At 42.3% G+C, this 18,384-nt stretch overlaps 2 protein-coding genes across 10 annotated transcripts in view; one reads left to right on the top strand and one right to left on the bottom strand.

Moving 5' to 3' along the window:
• LOC103465345 (low-density lipoprotein receptor-related protein 1-like) overlaps window positions 1-18,384 on the bottom strand; it is a 109,798-nt gene that overhangs the window by 14,798 nt on the left and 76,616 nt on the right. For all 7 annotated transcript variants that reach the window (XM_008410074.2, XM_008410076.2, XM_008410075.2 and 4 more), the window contains 25 exons: window positions 15,900-15,994; window positions 15,654-15,803; window positions 15,415-15,555; window positions 15,124-15,249; window positions 14,870-15,001; window positions 14,633-14,767; window positions 14,026-14,155; window positions 13,783-13,909; window positions 13,543-13,694; window positions 13,334-13,458; window positions 12,869-13,243; window positions 6,466-6,655; window positions 6,179-6,383; window positions 4,621-4,813; window positions 4,116-4,241; window positions 3,696-3,824; window positions 3,493-3,612; window positions 3,242-3,355; window positions 2,992-3,141; window positions 2,709-2,831; window positions 2,499-2,615; window positions 1,873-2,001; window positions 1,675-1,797; window positions 1,437-1,577; window positions 312-499 (listed from right to left, as the gene is read on the bottom strand). In XM_008410074.2, the coding sequence (XP_008408296.1) occupies window positions 312-499; window positions 1,437-1,577; window positions 1,675-1,797; window positions 1,873-2,001; window positions 2,499-2,615; window positions 2,709-2,831; window positions 2,992-3,141; window positions 3,242-3,355; window positions 3,493-3,612; window positions 3,696-3,824; window positions 4,116-4,241; window positions 4,621-4,813; window positions 6,179-6,383; window positions 6,466-6,655; window positions 12,869-13,243; window positions 13,334-13,458; window positions 13,543-13,694; window positions 13,783-13,909; window positions 14,026-14,155; window positions 14,633-14,767; window positions 14,870-15,001; window positions 15,124-15,249; window positions 15,415-15,555; window positions 15,654-15,803; window positions 15,900-15,994 (3,736 nt within the window). The remainder of the gene's footprint in view (window positions 1-311; window positions 500-1,436; window positions 1,578-1,674; window positions 1,798-1,872; window positions 2,002-2,498; window positions 2,616-2,708; window positions 2,832-2,991; window positions 3,142-3,241; window positions 3,356-3,492; window positions 3,613-3,695; window positions 3,825-4,115; window positions 4,242-4,620; window positions 4,814-6,178; window positions 6,384-6,465; window positions 6,656-12,868; window positions 13,244-13,333; window positions 13,459-13,542; window positions 13,695-13,782; window positions 13,910-14,025; window positions 14,156-14,632; window positions 14,768-14,869; window positions 15,002-15,123; window positions 15,250-15,414; window positions 15,556-15,653; window positions 15,804-15,899; window positions 15,995-18,384) is intronic.
• Window positions 6,649-11,092, top strand: LOC103465344 (delta-type opioid receptor-like). Of its 3 annotated transcripts, none has more exons than XM_008410072.1 (2): window positions 6,649-6,734; window positions 9,590-11,092. In XM_008410072.1, exon 2 carries the CDS (start codon window positions 9,685-9,687, stop codon window positions 10,774-10,776), a length of 1,092 nt encoding a protein of 363 aa, XP_008408294.1. In that variant the 5' UTR covers window positions 6,649-6,734; window positions 9,590-9,684; the 3' UTR covers window positions 10,777-11,092. The 3 variants fall into 3 exon arrangements, with proteins under 3 accessions (XP_008408294.1, XP_008408293.1, XP_008408295.1); XM_008410071.1 differs by lacking the exon at window positions 6,649-6,734 and adding an exon at window positions 7,393-7,434; XM_008410073.2 differs by lacking the exon at window positions 6,649-6,734 and adding an exon at window positions 9,112-9,451.

Raw genomic sequence — 18,384 nt, 5'->3', positions numbered from 1 at the left:
AAGGAAGGAAGGAAGGAAGGAAGGAAGGAAGGAAGGAAGGAAGGAAGGAAGGAAGGAAGGAAGGAAGGAAGGAAGTAAAGAAGGACAAAAGAAAGTAAAGAAGAAAGAAAGGAAGGAAGGACAAAAGAAAGTCAAGAAGAAAGAAAGGAAGCAAGAAAGAAAGGAAGCAAGAAAAGAAGAAACCTTTAGAAAATCGGGCAGATAGAGAAAACAGGACATCACATGCGGCTGTCCGAACTCTTTCCAGCACAATGTAAATATAAATCCAGCTCCAGGCTTTCCGCTCAGCACACGCTTCGTTTCCTGCTCACCTTGAAGCCTTTCTTCAGGTCCTCACAGAGCTGCGAGCAGCCGCTCAGCTTACTGTTCAGACACTCGTTGATGAAGCAGTTCAGCTCATCAGAGCCGTCACCGCAGTCGTCCTTATGGTCGCAGAGCAGAGCCTCAGCGATGCACTTTCCATTACTGCAGGCGTACGCGGTGTCGTTGCATTTCTTTTCTGTTCAGCGGAACAAAGAAATTAAATGAGAAACAAGCGGAGAGAAAAGTTCACTCGAGCTGATGACATTTCAAAGATCGCTTCTGAGGTTATTTCTAGTCTATTGAGAAATTTTTTCAGCTGCCAGATATGATCAAACTTTTTCCTTTCAAATACGCATTTTTTTACTCAATGTTCAATGAAACATTTATTGTTGTTGTTGGCAGATTATCTATTGTTTTCTCTGCTTTAATGTTGTTTCTATTTCATATTCAAATAATTTCCCGCCTTTTTTCCAACTTTTCTGGTTTAATTAACCTTCCTAACCCAGGAAAATCTAATTTTATGAATAATCATTTTTACTACATTGTCCTGCGCAAGACTGACAGCAACTGTCATAAATAAAGTTATGCATAAATCTGAATAAACAACTAAAATAATAATAAAAAAACCCTGATATTCCAATTCTCATTTTTATGCATTTATCTGAAGTCTAATGTTACAAAAAAGGCATTAAAATCTTGAAGCAAATTTTCATTTCCTAAACGAAAAATTCTAAGAAATGCAACAAATACAGTTCTGGAAAAAATGAAGAAATTAAGAGCCCACTGCACTGAACCCCACTGGAAACTTTCTGGTTTTTCCACCGAATATTGATTTCTGATCTCTTCCTGAGTTAAAACATCAGTATTGTTGTTTCTAAATGAATGTTTTCTTTACATTGTTTGAGGTCTGAAAGTGCTGCATCTTGTTCGTTATTTTGACAATTTCTTATTTTCTGCAAATAAATACTAAAGTGCTGCTAGGAATTTCTGAGACATGTTGTCAGTAGTTCATGGAATAAAAGAACAACGTTTTTTTTTTACTCAAACTTATACCTACAGAGTGAAATCAGAGAAACTTATAATTTTGTGGTCTCTTATTTTTTTCACAGCTGTGCGGCGTGTCTGCATCTCACCTGGACTTGAGCAGTGAGGGTTTTTCGGCGCTTCGTCTGAATGGTCGTGGCAGTCAAACTCTCCATCGCACTCCCAGGACTTGTGGAGCAGACAGCTCCCATTGGCGCAGCGGAAACTGTCAGGACCGCACGGCGGGTAGTCTGCGGTGACAAACAGCGAGTGTGCTCAAATAAAAGTGGCAGGAGAAGGAGGAAACGTTCGAATGATTGGCCCATTAGGTGGAAGACGGCCGCTTACGGCACTCGGGGGACTCATCGGAGCCGTCTCTGCAGTCTTTGTCGTGGTCGCACACAAAGTGCTTGGGGATGCACTCTCGGCTCTGGCACATGAACTCATCCCCGCTGCATGTGTCGTTGAAGACTGAGACAGAGATCATTTGGTGAGAAAACAAGTGATTTGTTTCTTCCTCAAACAGAGCAGAGGGTTTCAGCTCACCACATCCTGCTGTGACGCTCTCGTCGACCCCATCGGGGCAGTCTTTGTCGCCGTCGCATTTCCAGCGTTGAGGAATGCACACATTTGACCCAGGACATCGAAATGTCCCCGGACTGCAGCTTTTATTCTCTATAAAAGAAAAAAAATGTTACAGCTCAGCCACATATTTTATTTTATTTTTTTAGAGTATCATAAAAAAAACAACCATAAAGCCACAGCCAGGAGAGCTATCCTCGCTTTTATATACAGTGCAGGTGTAATTCTACCCCTTAAACGTGTCTTTTTTCACATTTTCTCATCACGCAGCCACAAGCCTCAAAGTTTACTAAGTGATCTTTAAATGACAGAACAACAAGGGGTGTAAAACTGTGAAATGGGAAATGTCTTTCAAAAACTCTGAAAAGTGTGGTGGGTATTTATAATCCGCCCACCTTAATAAACATTTTTAACGTTGATTCTTACATTCTTTGCAATCCAGCCCAGGGTATATAAGATTATTGGAGGCTGAACACAAATACATGCCGCTATTTTCAGATTTTTATGTGTAAATCACTTCAATCGAATATGAATATTGCATTATACAAATGTGTATTTTTTTGATGCGACAAAATATATTTAGCGCTTACTGCAGTGAACGTCCTCGTCGCTGCCGTCGCCGCAGTCATCCGCCCCGTCACACACCCAGCGGCTGAAAATGCAGCGGTGGTTCTTGCACTCATACTGCGACGGCGAGCAGACCTTGTCTACATAAAACAAAGATAGGGGCAATGAAAGAGGCGTCGCTCCTCCGGGGAAAATAAGAATCCATCAGGATTTCAGCTCGTCTCGGGTCGTACCGCAGTTAATTTCGTCGGCACCGTTCTCGCAGTCATTTTCACCGTCGCACGTCCAGCTCATGGGGATGCAGCGGTTGCCAGGGCACGCAAAGAACGGCAGCGGACACTTCGTCCTGCCGGAAACTGACAGAGCAAAGTTGGCAATAAGCCCTTTAGTATGAGAGGAAAAGGCTTTTTCCTGTATTACAATTAAGTTCAAATTGTTCTCTTTTTATTTTCCTGTTCCTTCTGGCGTAATCTAAGATGAATACTTGACGCATCAGTCGATGAGGATTCAAAGCACCTGGGCAGTTCCTTTCATCTGAGAAGTCTCCACAGTCGTTGGCGCCGTCGCATTGCCATGAGGGGGCGTAGCAGAGCGTGGTGAACTCACACTTCTGAAACATCACACTCTTCACTCCCAGATGGAAGTAAGAGGAACAGTCCGTGGGAGCTTCGCGAAGAAAAACAAACAAAACTGAAACCTCCGAGCGACATGCTGAGTTTAGCATAAAATTATTTACTGTTCCGTCCAAGAGACTGGATCAACTTACGACAGTTCATCTCGTCGCTCGCATCCTCACAGTCCACCTTCTGGTTACACTTGCTGGAGTTGGAGATGCAGCTTCCGTCTCTGCACTGGAACTGATCGGCGGAGCACAACGTGGCTGCAGAAAGTGTTCAGGTAAATTAGCATTCAGAGCTGGAAAACTCAGCAGTTTTTACTTTAGTTTTAAACCCTTTCACAATCTTTTTTAGTAATTTTAATCCACTGCTCTCCCCGCTTTCTCAAAGTAAGACTCACTATTGCAGAAGACTTCATCCGAATTGTCTCCACAGTCATCCTGCCCATTGCACCAGGAGCTGTGCCCCACACAGCGGCCATTTGTGCACCGCCTGTAGCCATTCTTGCACACGCGATTGGCTGAGAACCAGAGAGAAATGGGGTCAAATTACTAATCACAGATGGAAAAATAAGTGATTGTACAGAGGAAAGAGTGTCCTCACCACAGTAGGACTGTTTCTCATCAGACTTGTCCTTGCAGTGAGCCATGCCATCACAAGTCAGAGTGTAGTTCACGCAGTCTCCGTTTCCGCACTCAAACTCATCAACGCCTGTACACGTGGAGTTGACGCCTGAGGCACAAACAGAGGAGGGCAAAGGTGAAAGTTTTCAATTTACACCTAATTAAAAACCAAAATTAACTCCAAAATATCTTTGTTTTTTTTTTTTTTGTCAAAACTTTTATTTTTTAAATTATTAATTGCAGGCTATTCCCTCAGACGTGTGATCAGAGAGCAGAAGCAATAGATAGATTGGGGAAAACATCCTCATAAAATAGAATCTAGTAAGAAGCATTAATGTTTGATTATGGAGCCACACATGTTAACCCAGACTGTTTTTAATTAATCTTCCTCTCGTCGTACCGGTGCAGGTGTTGTCCTCCAAAAGCTTTCGTTCGCCACGGCAACCGCAGGTGACTCTTCCTTCAGAGCTCAGCAGACACAGGTCCTGACATCCTCCGTTGTGGACTCGGCAGAGAGAGAACTCACCTGTGCAAACATGAGGATTGTGAGAAGTAAACAAAACTGAACATGGTACCTAGAAATTAAACCTTGCAACTACGGCAAGACCATTTATATATAGCAATCACACCGGATCCCAAGTAGAGAAATCCAGAATTTTCTCATGCTTGAATGTCAAGCCCTCAGATCCAGATATCTATACTACTTTAAGGTTTGCATGTTTATCTGCAAGCAATGGTGTTGTCTTAAAAATGTGGTTAAACAGAGAGAATCTGAATTCATGCGCATAAAAAGGAACAAAAACCTAGATCAGCTTTTTCTGCACATTCAAGTCAGGTTATTTTTGCAGAGAGCTGCAATAGTGACAAAGTAATCCCTCCACACATCATGCTGAGCCCTAACTTACAGCTGTTTGTGTCGTTGGCCACGGCAACAATGCCCATGGGCTGCTGGGGGATGTCGGCGCGCAACACCTTCATTTCACCCCCGGTGTATTTGTCTGCCCGAAGCACAGCCCTCCTGACCCAGTCCGTCCAGAAGATGTAGTCTCCGTAAACGGCCAGGCCAAACGGATGGACCGGCTCGTTCTTCAACACCACCTGAGGTGGAAATAACAGTTTATGACATCAGTTGATCAGGAAATCACAACCACACATATTAGTGATTCTTGAGAATAGGGACAAAACAGGTCCTATGGATAAAGCACAAAATTTGAATAAAATATACAGAAAATATAATTTTTTCAAATACCTGGATAAACTAACCTGGGTCATGTGAGCACAATAGTGTATATTTTCCTGGTGTTTGCTGAATATTTTTTTATTTTAAACATTGTAGTCGGTGGATGATGCCTGTAAAAGCCCTTGTTCAGGAGCAGAACTCAATACATTATAATAGTTTAAAACAGTTAAAGAAATACTAAAATTATATATTATAACAATTAAGTATAAGTAGTCATATAAATAATTGTAAAAGTATCAATAAATTGAATTAAAATTAATTTTTATATATTTTCCAACTCCATTGAAATTTGTCCCTAGTTTTTGTCAACATCGTCAAACATAAAAAGAATGTAAAAAAAATCAGGCATTATTGGGGGGCACCAGAACTTCTGAGGACCCGTGACCACTTCCTTTCTCTTCCTTTTCTAAGAGGGCTAGTTAGCTCTGGTTAGCTTATGTTATTCTTTAGTTTTTTTCTAAGTTGTTTGTCACAACCATGATGTGTCAACACCATAACTGACCATTTACAAAACTTTGATAAAATTTTGTGAAATAAAAGCTTAATTTTGGTATAATGTAAAGATTTCATGGACCTGATGAACTACAATATGACAATATGGCCTCTTTCAAAATAACATCATATAAATTGAGGTAGTTTTGTATTTTGTCAACTCTGTCAGATGTCAACTCCATCAGAGTTTTTGTGACTTTCAGTGAAATTGTTGACACATCTCACTTAAATGTGCAATTAATTCATTTGAATGTATTTAAAATAAATTGCATTACTTCACATGTATCAAGTTTTTCATTTTACTCACTAGTTTGTCATCACCTTCAGCTCTGCGTCAACTCCGTCATGCACTGTCAACTCCATCAGATGGACTTTTTGCTGTTTTTTGTTTTAAATAATATATTTTTTTTTTGTTTCTTGAGAAGCATTTGTCTGTAAAAATTAGTAAAACATCACTAATAGGGTCATTAAAAAATTTTATATTTATTTTGATAAAGGTGATAAAGTTCTGGGTCAGGTCGATTAAAAATGCAATTTAAAAAAAAAAATGTTGCAACTGGGAGCCTGTACCTTAGCATCTTTACATTTCCCAAACATTATTTGTCATATTTGCATACATAAGGTTGAGAAATAAATAAAAAAAATGGGGAAAATTAAAACCCATTTTGTCCCTAATTTCAAGATTGGCACAGCCACACAAAAGGTCGGATGTGTGATATGTGATTACGTACGTATCTCCGACTGCCGTCGTACTCGCAGCGCTCAATCTTGTCAAGCGTGGCATCAGAGAAATAAAGCTTCTCAGCTCGGTGGTCGATGGCCAGCCCGTTGGGGGTCCTGATATCTGTGCCGATGATGACCAGGACGTTGGAACCAGCCAGCGTAGCACGCATGATGCTGGGAGACTGCTCATTCCAGTTGGTCCAAAACATCAGGCTGCAGGCAGAGATACCGCAACACAGACATGGTCAGCGTTAAGAACAAACGTGAGAAAGTTAAAAACCCAACCAGCTCTGACCTCTGACACTCGTCAAGCACGAACGCCCTCGGGTGGTCGTCTCCCGACATGGTGACCACGGTGTTCCGGTCGACGGCGCCCCAGCGGCTTTGGTCCACGGTGTGGCGGGTGATGGTTGACGTCGTGTAACTGGTCCAGTATAGCATATCCCAGCCCCTATGGTACGCCAAGCCCTCCACAGAGCCCACGTCTGACACGGGAAGGAAAGCGGAGAAGCACGTCAGTCACAGGCTGTGTTCAAATGCCAAAACGCAGTGCTCTGCTTGCAGGTAAGTAAGTGCTGCCTGGTATCACTAAGTCACAACTCTGGACATGACAGTTTGCTGTAAAACGGAGTGACGTGTCATTCAGGTATTTTATCCAACAACCACGATGCCAAAAGGACACGAGTTAACTTTTTGTTACACTGCCTCATCAACGGATGAGAGAGGGTCATTTGCTGTTGCACAACCTTGAAATGAACTAAAGCAGGGCTGCCCAATGCGTCGGTCTTTGAACCGCGGTGGTTTAGAGTCGATCTTGGCCGCAAGGACGCTGAGACCAGCACTTCCTCTTCTGACAGGCTTATCAAAAATATTCACTAAGATCCTAAACGTTTGTAGTTTCATTAAAAAAAAGAATTATTTTTTTAAAAATCAACGAAACGTGTTGAAATTAATAATCTCAATAATTATTGTTTCAACAAGATGTTGCGCAATTCAGTGCGTTTCGGTTCCATTAACAAAAAAAACAAACAAAAAAAAAGGCGACTCTGACGAGCAGAGCAGGAGTTTAAATTAGCTACTCAACCACCGCTGTGTTCATGAGAGACTTATTAATAATCGAGAAATAAACATCAAGCCTGGAAACCTGCTATCGTAACGGACTGAATGTTGTGTTTTTAAAGTAATCTCTGCTCAGCTTGCGGGGCGCAGGCGGTTGCCAGGGCAACGGGTGTGCTTAAACGACAAAGAGACCGAGAGTAAAAAGGTAGGAGATGTTTTCAGTTGATCGTCTGTTCGGGTTGTTTCACCTTTCTTTACCTTTGCTGTGGCTCGTTACACCCGCTGTAGTTTCTGAACATTCAATAAACGACAAAATTGGACTAATTACCTCGTGAGTTTGTGAGCATACGTCACAACAAACATCAAATAGGACAAATATATTTCATTAAGTTTTAACAAATTCTACCGCGATAATTATGTGAAATTAAATAAATTATATCACGACTTCAGAAGATTTCCCTTTACCTTTACTGGGCTCTTTGGTTCCCCCTATCAGTCTGTAGTTTCTCATATTGATGTCATCAAACCAAATTTCAGATCTACCATGACTGACTGACTGACACCTGCTGGCGTCAGGTTTGCAACCAKCTTCTGACTGAGAAACCAGTAACCASAGACCAGTAACCAGAAACCAGTAAGCTGCTCCCAGTGTCAGAATCTCACTGAGGAAGAAACTGGATTAGGTTTTCTGTCACTTTATTATTTCTGCTGTAACTGATTTGCATGTAAAATAAGTCAATAGAGTTTAATTTGCAATTTTTATGTCTTTGTGTCATGAGGTACATCTCAGGCGGCTGGTGAGAGAAAAGGTAGATTGGGCACCCCTGAGCTAAACGTTGTGATTTTTTTTCTGCCTGTAGGGAGGTAGAGTACACCAGAGGATAGAGGAACACAAAGTTCAGACTGAGAACAGCTATGCTGCTAATGAGAAACAGCCACAGATGCACGCTTGCAAGGTTTCATTAAGAGCAGGACTGCTTTACAATGAAAATAAACCTCTGTAATAGTTCCTTTTATTACATGGTTCTTTAAATTAGATGGATGGACAGATATATCGTACACATATTTTACCATCCTCTCATCTGAAGAAAATCTTCACATTTAAATTCCATATTTTCCAAGATCTCGTAGGGATCTCGGAAGATCTCGTTAATAATGATAAAAGAGGTCTTTTCTCAGGACTGGGTACGACCTCGCTAAGTCTTTCCCACTTCTGGGCAAATACCCAGCAAGGCTCCTTGCCAGAAGAGGCGCATCTTCAGTTCGACACCAGACATGGATCACTGTTTCTGTTATGAATGTTTCCAAGTGAAGCAACGCTGCTCCGAAGTTGAGCAACTTGCCAAACAGCAGGGGTTTTTTTCATTCATAAATCATATGCGCAGTAAAAATCGACATATAGATGATATATTCTTCCTTGTTCCCTCTCTCCTTAGAGCTGCTAATGAGCTGTAAATCTCCAAATCTTCCTTTTTACGCAAAGTCCTTAATCTTTTTGTTGACCTAAACTGTCTCAGCTAATACAAATTTGCTGTTGCCAATCAGACAGATGAGTTGCAGTTTTATAACTCCTAATGGTGGCTTTCCTGACACAGATTTTATGGCAGCTGCCTGCAGTAGGTGTGATAGCTGCTCAGTGTTTGCTATCAGGCTGGAAGTCAATAATTACCCAGATTTTGCAGGCGAACGCCGTTCCACTGAGTCCTCTTGTTTATTTATAGTATCTATGCATATTTTGTACATCCATTCTCAAGGACTTCTAAACAAATCTTATCCTTTCTGATAAGAAGCTAAAATGATGAAGCATGGGAAACGAAACAAAAAAAATCTTTGCTAGGCCTCATTAGGCCCTCCCACTGTGAGCCGACCAATCCATCTCTGTGCTGTCTCATAATCGGTCCAGAGTTCACCTACCACTTATTCGCTTACAGTCGAGCTTCTCACCTCCTCATTGCGCTCCCAATGCACTTTGGAGAATATTCCTCTCTGCGGAGAAAAGAGGGGCTGTGGATTGATTTGTCCGACTGAGAAGTGATGTGGAGTGGTGGGCTGCTGCGAGGTGTCAGACCTGAGCTTCACAGCTTTCATTCAAGCGCAACGGGAGACCAAAGAGCCGACTGGAAGCCAGCTGATTGGACGGCACATGAAAAATAGATGCATCACTGAACAAGTCTGTCATGTTGACGGTGATGTCCCGATAGGAGCATGTCAAGAAGAAGCAGGTGTTTATATTTAACAATCACCTTCTCCTCTAAAAACTGTCTGGTAATTGTCAGCACCCTTGCTGTTGCGTGTCTGAAAATCCATGTGATGTTATTTCTTGGAAGACTGTTATTGACTGTGACTAATCCTTTCTACAGGTATTATCAGCCGTTTTATGACTGGTTGAGTGAAATGACCGAACAAGCTGTTGGGGAGTATTAAGAGCGTCAGAATCACCTGGACCGAGGACAGGATGTGTAACTCTTCTGGCAGCAGCGTGGAGCAGATGTGTAACTCTTCTGTCAGCAGCGTGGAGCAGATATACTCTTCTGGCAGCGGCGTGGGGCATATGCGTAACTCTTCTGGCAGCAGCGTGGAGCAGATCTTCGTCCCTGTAATGGATTCACTCATTTGGATCCTGGGAGTTACCGGACAGAGCTTAGTGATGGTGATCTTGTGCGGACGACAGCGGAGGCGTAGGAAACGCGGTGGACAACCTTCCCAGGCGTCCACGATCGGCACGGGAACGGACATCCTACTGCTGGCTCTGAGCGCTGCAGATCTGCTTCTGCTCTCCACGGTTCCCTTCTACTCCGCCGCCATAGCCATGAGGATGTGGCCGTTTGGGGACGTCATGTGCCGCCTGGTGGGCTTCCTGGGGTCTGCCTGCTCGTCCGCCAGCATCTTCACCCTGGCGACGCTGGCCGTCTCTCGTTATCTGACTGTGGTGCAGCCCACCAGAGCGTACGGCCTGCTCACCCCGCGCAAGGTCTCCACGATCGCCGCCCTCCTATGGGTCCCGGCCTGCTGCCTCGGAGCCCCTCAGTTGGTTTTCCGCTTCGTGAAAACCCTTCGAGGAAGCCCTGACCGCTTTGTTTGCTTGACCTTTCTGTCTAACGAACAGCGGATGATTTACGGACTGTTTCACTTCCTCGCAGCCTTCATGCTTCCACTGGTCACCATCGCGTTGGCATACGGCAGCATCTACGTGTTCCTGTGGCGGGGCCAGCAAGCCAACACGACCCCCCAAGTCGAGCGCTATCAAAGGAAAGTGACTCAGACAACGGCCATGCTGGTGCTGGCCTTTACTGTGTGCTGGCTGCCCTCGTACGGACTGACACTGGCCTTACTTGCCAATCCACACTGGGCAACCGCAGGGGCCACAGGGGCCACGCCGCGTTTTGGCTCCTTTAGTGTGTTTGCTCGCATAATGGCAACCTCTTCCACAGTGATGAACCCTATCCTCTACGTCCTGATGTCCCAAAAGTTCAGACATGATCTGCGGAGGATTTTCAAACGGGATCAGCAAAACGGAAGGAGCAATGTGGCGTTGTCTACTGTCTGACAGTATCAATGTAACCAAATCAAACAAACCTTATGCTGCAAGACCTGTGAATAAAATGGTTGCCACTTGGCATCAGTGACAGACTGAAACTGAAAAGTCATATCACTCGTTGTGAACCGATATTCACCTTTGAGCCGCATTAAGAGATTATTGTGCAAAATGGTCTTAAAATGTGCTCTGTGTCCAGATGGTTTACAAGAACAGTAGGAATTATCCATTCTTGGGAAGAGTGGCAAGAAATAAATACAAAGAAGGCTCGATTGTTTACAAGCCATGTAGAAGATACAGTAAAACCCACTAAAGAAAACCCACTGCATGTTTAGGGTCGTTTTTTTATGCAGCAAGACATTGCAGCTAGAGCTGAAAGGCATTTATGGTCTGCATTCAGTGATACTTAGATGAAATCTTAGCATTAATAATTAGCAAGAAAAACATGAATGTAGTAATCGTGTAGCAACTGATGAGAGTGGGCCAGGAACAAATGCTGGGATCGACTTGCGCTGTGATTTATTCCTTTGTAAAGTTCAACCTCAGATCAGCAAATGGCATCAAATCTAAATTCATTTCTGTTTCAAGTTAGAAACTCAATTAAATTTGTTAATTAATGCATGTTATTGTAGCAATACAATGTATTAAATCATTTTTCTGCGATTTGTACTGTCAAACAGCGCAGCAACTAGTTTAATAAATGATGTTTCATAGCACAGCATGTGATTTATATAAAAAGTACAAATAAAAAGTTATTCCTGTTCATATTCAGCCACGACTAAAGTGCAAAGTAGCCATTTTGGATTTTGACGTCTGGGTCGGTAAGAATCATCCGACTTGAACTCAGAATCTGTTAATTTCTCCAACTTTAAATCTTGTACATTTCAGAATAACAATAGAACATTAAACTAAACTCCTCCTTCTGACCAATTATGCCAAACAATCAAATAAGTGTCGAGCAACAAATTATAAAGCTTATTTTTCTTTTGTTCCACTGTTTTAAATGAAGTGAGTTTGTTCAAATTGTGGTACTTGTCAAACTTTGTGTCTACTTGGGTGTTACTTACTATAAAATGTTTGAGAGCCAGCAATATAGATCAAAGCATTTATGTGTAAGTGACCTGGTTAAAGTCCAGACTTCAATCTAGTTAAAAGCCTGTGGTAAAACTTGAAAACCGAAGTTTGTAGACAGCATTCGTTCAATCTGAATGCATTATTTGGTAAAGAAATAAAAATAAACATTTATTTTTTCATCTGTAGTGTAGATTGCAGACAGGAGAACTGCATTGCATAAGACGATCACAAGATTTGCTGTGGGTGTGGATGGTTTACGGGCACAGTAGAAGAACCAATTCTGAATCACATTCCTTGTTAAACAGATTAAAGCGAAGCTACTTTGGTAAAACATTAACATTGCACATGTGTTTTGTTGTGCTCAGATAAAGTAAATGAAGGCCTGTTTGTTTCTGGACCTCCTGTCCATTTTGTTCTCACAGCATAAACAAAAAAATAATTCCCCTTTATTTTGGGTTTGGCAACAACTTGAGAAGAAAGATTTCCTGGTTCTGTTTACATAAGTGGGAGTTTCTGTGGAAAATCTTGCAGCTTTCTTCTCCAGGATTTCTCATCATGGGGCTGATGGCTACACACAAGCCCTTTTTTTAAAAAAAAATCAAAAGAAAGAGGTTGGAAAAAAAAAACACAGTTTGGCAAATGACAGGGTTTGTATGTTGGAGGGGAGTGTGGGAATAAAAAAAGAAAGAAGATAAATAGAGGAAATATCTGTAGAAATATCCTTACCCTTTGAACTTCTTTGTTTTGTACATGGGGCATTTGAACACAATTTCTACAAAGTATTTTGAGTCAGGGGGATTAAATACAAATACATCTATGCTGTACTTTTCAAATTCTTACGAGTAAACTTTATAGCACCATGTTATCAGTTTCTTTCTGCTTTTCAGCTATGAACTACTTTGTGGTGGTTTATCATACAAAAGTTTGTTGGTAATGTTACAAAATGCAACTTGAAAAGTATGAATGTTTTTATGAGGAGATGAAAGTTGACCGAGTCTCAAAACCAAAACGGAAGAGCAGGGAAACTCACTCTCTACGACGGTTTTGCGGTCCGATCCATCGTCGCTGATTTGCTGGATGTTGCCGAAGTGAATGTCGCTGAAGAAGATGCGGTTGGCTCCTTTGCCCCCTCCTCCTCTGTAGTCAAAGGTGAGAGCGATGATGTTCTTCATGTGCTCCGGATCTTCAAACGGCTTTATGGGCGCGTTCAGGTTGTTCTCATCCGACAGGTGGACGCTCTTGAGTATGGTGCGCTCAGAGTAGAGAAGGTAGCCGTCGTAGTCGCGGCAGCCGCGGCCGTCCTCGGCCAGCATGCCGTGAGCGCAGGCACAAGTGCGCTGGCCGTTGCCACGGTAAAGGCAGAGCTGCTCGCAGCCACCGTTGTTCACTTTGCACACATTTGTTCCTGCGAACAGACACAAACATAAGTGACTGCATTGATTCTTAAATCAAATTATGGATATTTGTTTTCTCCCCTTTCTTTGGTTTTGCTTACCTTGCTGCCTGGCCCTGTTGAAAACCTTGATATCTTTAAGCTGAACACCAATACCAGTTCTCAGAGAGACGGAGTCTGTTGCGTTCTCCTTGTTGCCTCTTTTAATGGAACCATTCGCATGTGTCCTGTACAAAATACACGGCGTTCATTAGATGCTAATGCTTGGAAACGTAAAGAAAAACATAATGAGCAGCTGGGGAATATCTGACCTATCACTCCAGTAGATGTAGCTCTCAAACACAGACACAGAGAACATGTCCATGTTGTTGCTGGCCAGCACCACCTCCCTGTTTTCTCCAGTCTCCAGGTTTATACGCTCAATCTTGTCTGTCCTGGCATCACACCAGTACAGCAGACCGTCCTACACACCAACATGAAGTAATCGTGAGGCTGCACACTCCCTGCATCTTCATCTCAAAAGTATAAAGAAGTGCTCTGTTGTGACTAACCTCATAGTCAATGGAGATTCCGTTGGGCCAGCTGATACTAGCGTTGACCAGGATCGCCCTCTGTGAACCATCCAGGCGGGACCGCTCGATGCGGGGGTACTGACCCCACTCTGTCCAGAACAGGTAGCTGCCAGCAAAAACATGTAGGAGCACAGAAACACTCAAATAGTGTAATCAATAGTGAACTGAAACTACAAATGTGGTGGTTGAGCTGCACAGCGTATTTCATTTTGTAATTCTCACCCTTTCTCGGGATGCACGGTGATGGCGCGTGGCTTGTCCAGGCCCTGGGAGATCACCACATACCGGAAGGAGCCATTCAGGCGAGCCACCTCGATCACATCGAAACCTTGGTCAGTCCAATAAATGTTTCCTGTGTAAGACAGAGGAGAGATGTTGAAAAACAGACAAATCTGTAGGCAAGATGTACGTCCACTGTATATATAGTCTAAACGATACATGTTTTACTCATCGGTCCCTTTTTTAGTGCAAGTTTTTTATATTTTGCATTGTTTCCCCAAGTGTATTATAAGCCTGGCGGGCCACCAGGCTTTACTTGTGCCCCCACCAGGCTAAGCATTGCTTATTTATTTAAGTCTTTTTAAAATGTTTGCACTTTTTAAGAGTTTATAGTTGGTGTTCAGGCGTTAATCTTCCAATCTTTCAATAAAACATGACTATCAAGTCATATTTCCAAATTTCCTGTCAACTTTAAACATGTTTTAACTCAAAAACACAGCTGGATGAATGACCACCTAAAATAAACTATGTAACTGGCAAATGACTATTGCTTTTTTTTCTCCATTCTTAAGTTTTCTATTGTTCATTCTTTTTTGGTGATGCCTCTCACCAGCTATCCAGTCCACAGCGATCCCCTCCACTCTCCCGATGCCGTTGGTAATCACGTCTTCTCTCCAGGTCTGATCTCTCTTGGCCCTGCTGATGGTGCTCAGGCCCATATCCACCCAGTAGATTGTATCATTCTCTACAACAAACAAAAGAAAAAAGAAAACAGTCTTCCTGATCAATAAAGGGAAATTATAACAAGAAAGTCAGAGAGGTGGGTGGGGGGGAAAGAAAACTTTACCAGCGTGGAAATCTATGCCGACAGCTAGTGAGGTGCCAGAGACAGGTACCAGAGCATCAGACTTGTCTGAAGGGTCCAGAGGAATACCCCGAATGCCTTCATGAACAGAATACAGAAGGAAGGAGCCCACTCCTGCAATAAACACAAAAGTAGATCTCAGAAATCTCTGAGCCACTCCCTGACCGTTTATGTTAGCCTGTGAAGCAGAATTTGTTTGAAATTAGGATCTTTGTATGCAAGCGAACACATCCTACCCTCGCAGGACTGCTGCCCGGTTCGCAGGCTGTATCCTGCAGTGCACATGCAGGCTCTGGTGTTGTGGGAGGTGGGGAGGCACAGCTGGGAACAGTCTCCATTGTTTTTGCTGCAGAAATTGGTGCCTGTGAACCGAAACGCACAAAGACAAACACACAAAACAAATCAAAGATGAGTAACCGGGTATAAACAGAGGTGCCTGCGATAAACATTCAGAGGCTTTGAATTAGACCCTCTGTCAGACAGATGGACTTTGTCTTTCAATGGACTCTAACAAACAATTGTTGCACCTTTTTGCACGGTTTCGTTGTAGATCTTCATGTGCATCATGGGCGAAGTGCTGTTCCTCAGGACTTTCCAGTTGCCACCGTCTTTTTTATCACACGTTCCGATCTGGTCGGTTCCCTGGTCCGCCCACCACAGCTTATCCCCTTTGGTGAACGTCACACAACGTAGACATTACACATAATTTCTGCTGAAACTGCAACTAAAACAAAGAGCTTATGATGATGGGCTCATTAAGGCCTACCCATAATAGCAAGCGCTGTAGCCTTGATGAGCTTGCCCTTGGTGCCTTCCAGCACCTCCAGTCCAGAGCCGTCCAGGTTGCAGCGGTTGATGGTGCTGTTTCCTGAGCTGATCCAGTAGAGCTGAGCCGTGTCAAAGTCGATGGAAAGGCCTAGGAAACAAAAGAGCACGTAAGAGCAACGTCCGACCTCATCACTAGGGGGAGCTGTCTCTTAGTCACAAACACAGGGGGACGATGGTCTCTCACCAATAGGGCCTTTTTGGTTGGTGAAGAGGACACTGCGGTTGCTGCCGTCTGTGTTGGCCATGCTGATGTTGTCGCCGTCTGTCCAGTACAGCTTCCTGGTGTAGACACACAGAAAACCATTGACTTTAAAGGCATTTTTTAATCAGCAGAACATATCAAAAATACACAGTGAAAGAAAAACATGTCTCACTGTGAACTTGGAGCTTAGGTGTAACCTGTAGAGCCTTGCAAATTTCTCAAACTTCTATGTATCTTATGGCAATTTTGACCAACACAAAGTAGTGTGTGTGACAGAAAGGATAAAAATCAGAGAACTGTAACTTAGGATGTGTTCCAGCAAGTTTTTCATACCAAATACTGACAAGTTTGTCAAAATTTCTTGCAAAAGAAGTCAAACTAGGACATCTGTGAACAGCAATAAGACTTGCCAACGATTTGACTTATGTCTGTCACATTAGGAGCCATTCTTCGTTCTTATGACCTCATCCTCTGTTAAATCTCTCTAAGTCTTTCCCTCTGACCCATTTGCTGCGTGTCTTGGTCTTCGTGATGCTGTTTCCCACTATTGTTTTTTAACATAGCTTTGAGGCTTTCATGGAACATCTGAATTTCCACTTATTGCAATTTGTCATACATGCAATTTATCATGACAAAATCTGTTCAAAATCAGATTAAAGTAAAAACAACAATTTTCAGATTTTGGCTTGCTAGAAAGAAAAAAGAAGGAAAACGAAGCATTCTTTACATTCCACTTCCCAATTATGTTTTCCAGGGGAGGGGACACTTTTGGAATCTACTGTATGTCACTCTCAAACTAGATTTCACAAAATCTTCTGAAAACTTATAAACTAACATAAAAGTTTAATTTTGCTTTTGTTTTTTTTTTTACCTTTTTAACTTAGTTAATTGTTTAATGTCGCATCGTAACCAGATACAATTGTCAGCCCTTTGTTGTGTGTCCTTGCGTATTTAAGCTATATTTAATATGTATCACTTCCTTTTAATTCTAACCACATCCAGCCATAGCCTTTATTATATTTAACATGTCTCAACAAAAAAAAAAACAGACTAGGGGATTCACATTTCCTTTTTCAAGTTTTTCTCCTTTTTATTTAGTGCAAGCACAGTTTATCCTGCCCCAACCTTTCTTGACCCCACCCACTCCAGTTGGGGTCAAGTGTGTTAGTGTGGCAGAGAAAGCAGACGGCTCCAGCATAGGGTTCTAACATCTGTTTCTCATTTTCAAACACACCAACAAAGCTCTGATCGGGAACAGTCCTATTCTTCACCGAGTCCTTCAAAGAGACAAAGGAGTAAACAAACAACAGACACTTTCTAAGTGGAAATCAAACACAGAAAGGCACACATATTCCTGCAGAACCATTGTATTTGGAGGTACAGATGGTTTGTCTGTGCACTGTTCGACCGAGGGGGAGGCTGGAGCCAAGCTCTGTTTGGAGATTAGGGGGGGAGAGTTTCAGGAGGGGAAAAAATGAATGTTTTAAGTAACGCAGGAAGGGACAGGATGTAGGATAAACAAAGAGAACCTAGATGGAAAAAGAGAGAGAAAGACGGAGACACTGGCTGTGAATCAGACACAGTCTGTCTGAGCTCAGAAAGTGTCAAAATAAAAGACAGAAGCAGCAGAGGATTACAATTAAAATGAGAGAACAAAACTTTAAAGCCATTTTTATAGTAAGAAAATGCTTAAGCGTTAGCTGTCGGCAATCTATTTATTAACAGTGACTACATAAGGGGAAAAGTGAGAAGATCCACAGTAATGTGTTTCACATTATCAGTAAATCCAGAGGTAGTTTTTGGACAACATGGCTCTTCACCCAGAGCAGCAAGGCCTGAGGTATCTTTAGCACTCCGCTAAGCTAAAGTATTCTGTTATTTCCTCTCTATATGACTTTTCTACAGCTAACTTGGATGTCCGGTCATTGGGACTCAGCACCTCTCATCATATTTTACATCATGTAAGCAATGCAACAAAATAATAACTCAATTCAGGTATGAAGCTTCAGAGTCGTAGCTTTAAGGAATCTCATTTGATCACGTTTAGTTCTAACTTGTAGTAAATTTATAAACCTTGAACTGACTTGTTCTACACTTCACAGTGACTTTTTAAAGAAAAATCTAAGATTAATGAGACTTTTATTTATATATTTGCTTCATGAGCACTATAAAGTTACACAAACTTAAAAAGTACAGTATATAGTGTAATACTTTTTGTAATGAATAAGGTTAGCAGTGAAAATATCAGTTTTAATTGCTTCTTATGAAGTCAAAGTTAGCTGAATGGTGTTTGTCATAGGAGTGGGTGTGTTTGTTTATATGTGGAGACCACATGTGTTGTGGGTTCAGCAAGGAGGCATTTATGGAAGAAAAGGTTGCAGGAGTGGGTAAAAGAAAGAATACGTCTCACAGCAGTTTCCAAGAATGAGAGTGTTTCTACATCTGAGAGCTTTACGACGAGCCCCTT

Source organism: Poecilia reticulata, linkage group LG5, assembly GCF_000633615.1.
Source record: "Poecilia reticulata strain Guanapo linkage group LG5, Guppy_female_1.0+MT, whole genome shotgun sequence".
Taxonomy (NCBI): Eukaryota; Metazoa; Chordata; class Actinopteri; order Cyprinodontiformes; family Poeciliidae; genus Poecilia; species Poecilia reticulata.
This window is presented reverse-complemented; position numbering and strand designations above follow the sequence as displayed.

Bases quoted from the DNA above. Each gene is read 5' to 3' on its own strand.
- LOC103465344 (XM_008410072.1), top strand. From the start codon at position 9,685: ATGTGTAACTCTTCTGGCAGCAGCGTGGAGCAGATGTGTAACTCTTCT.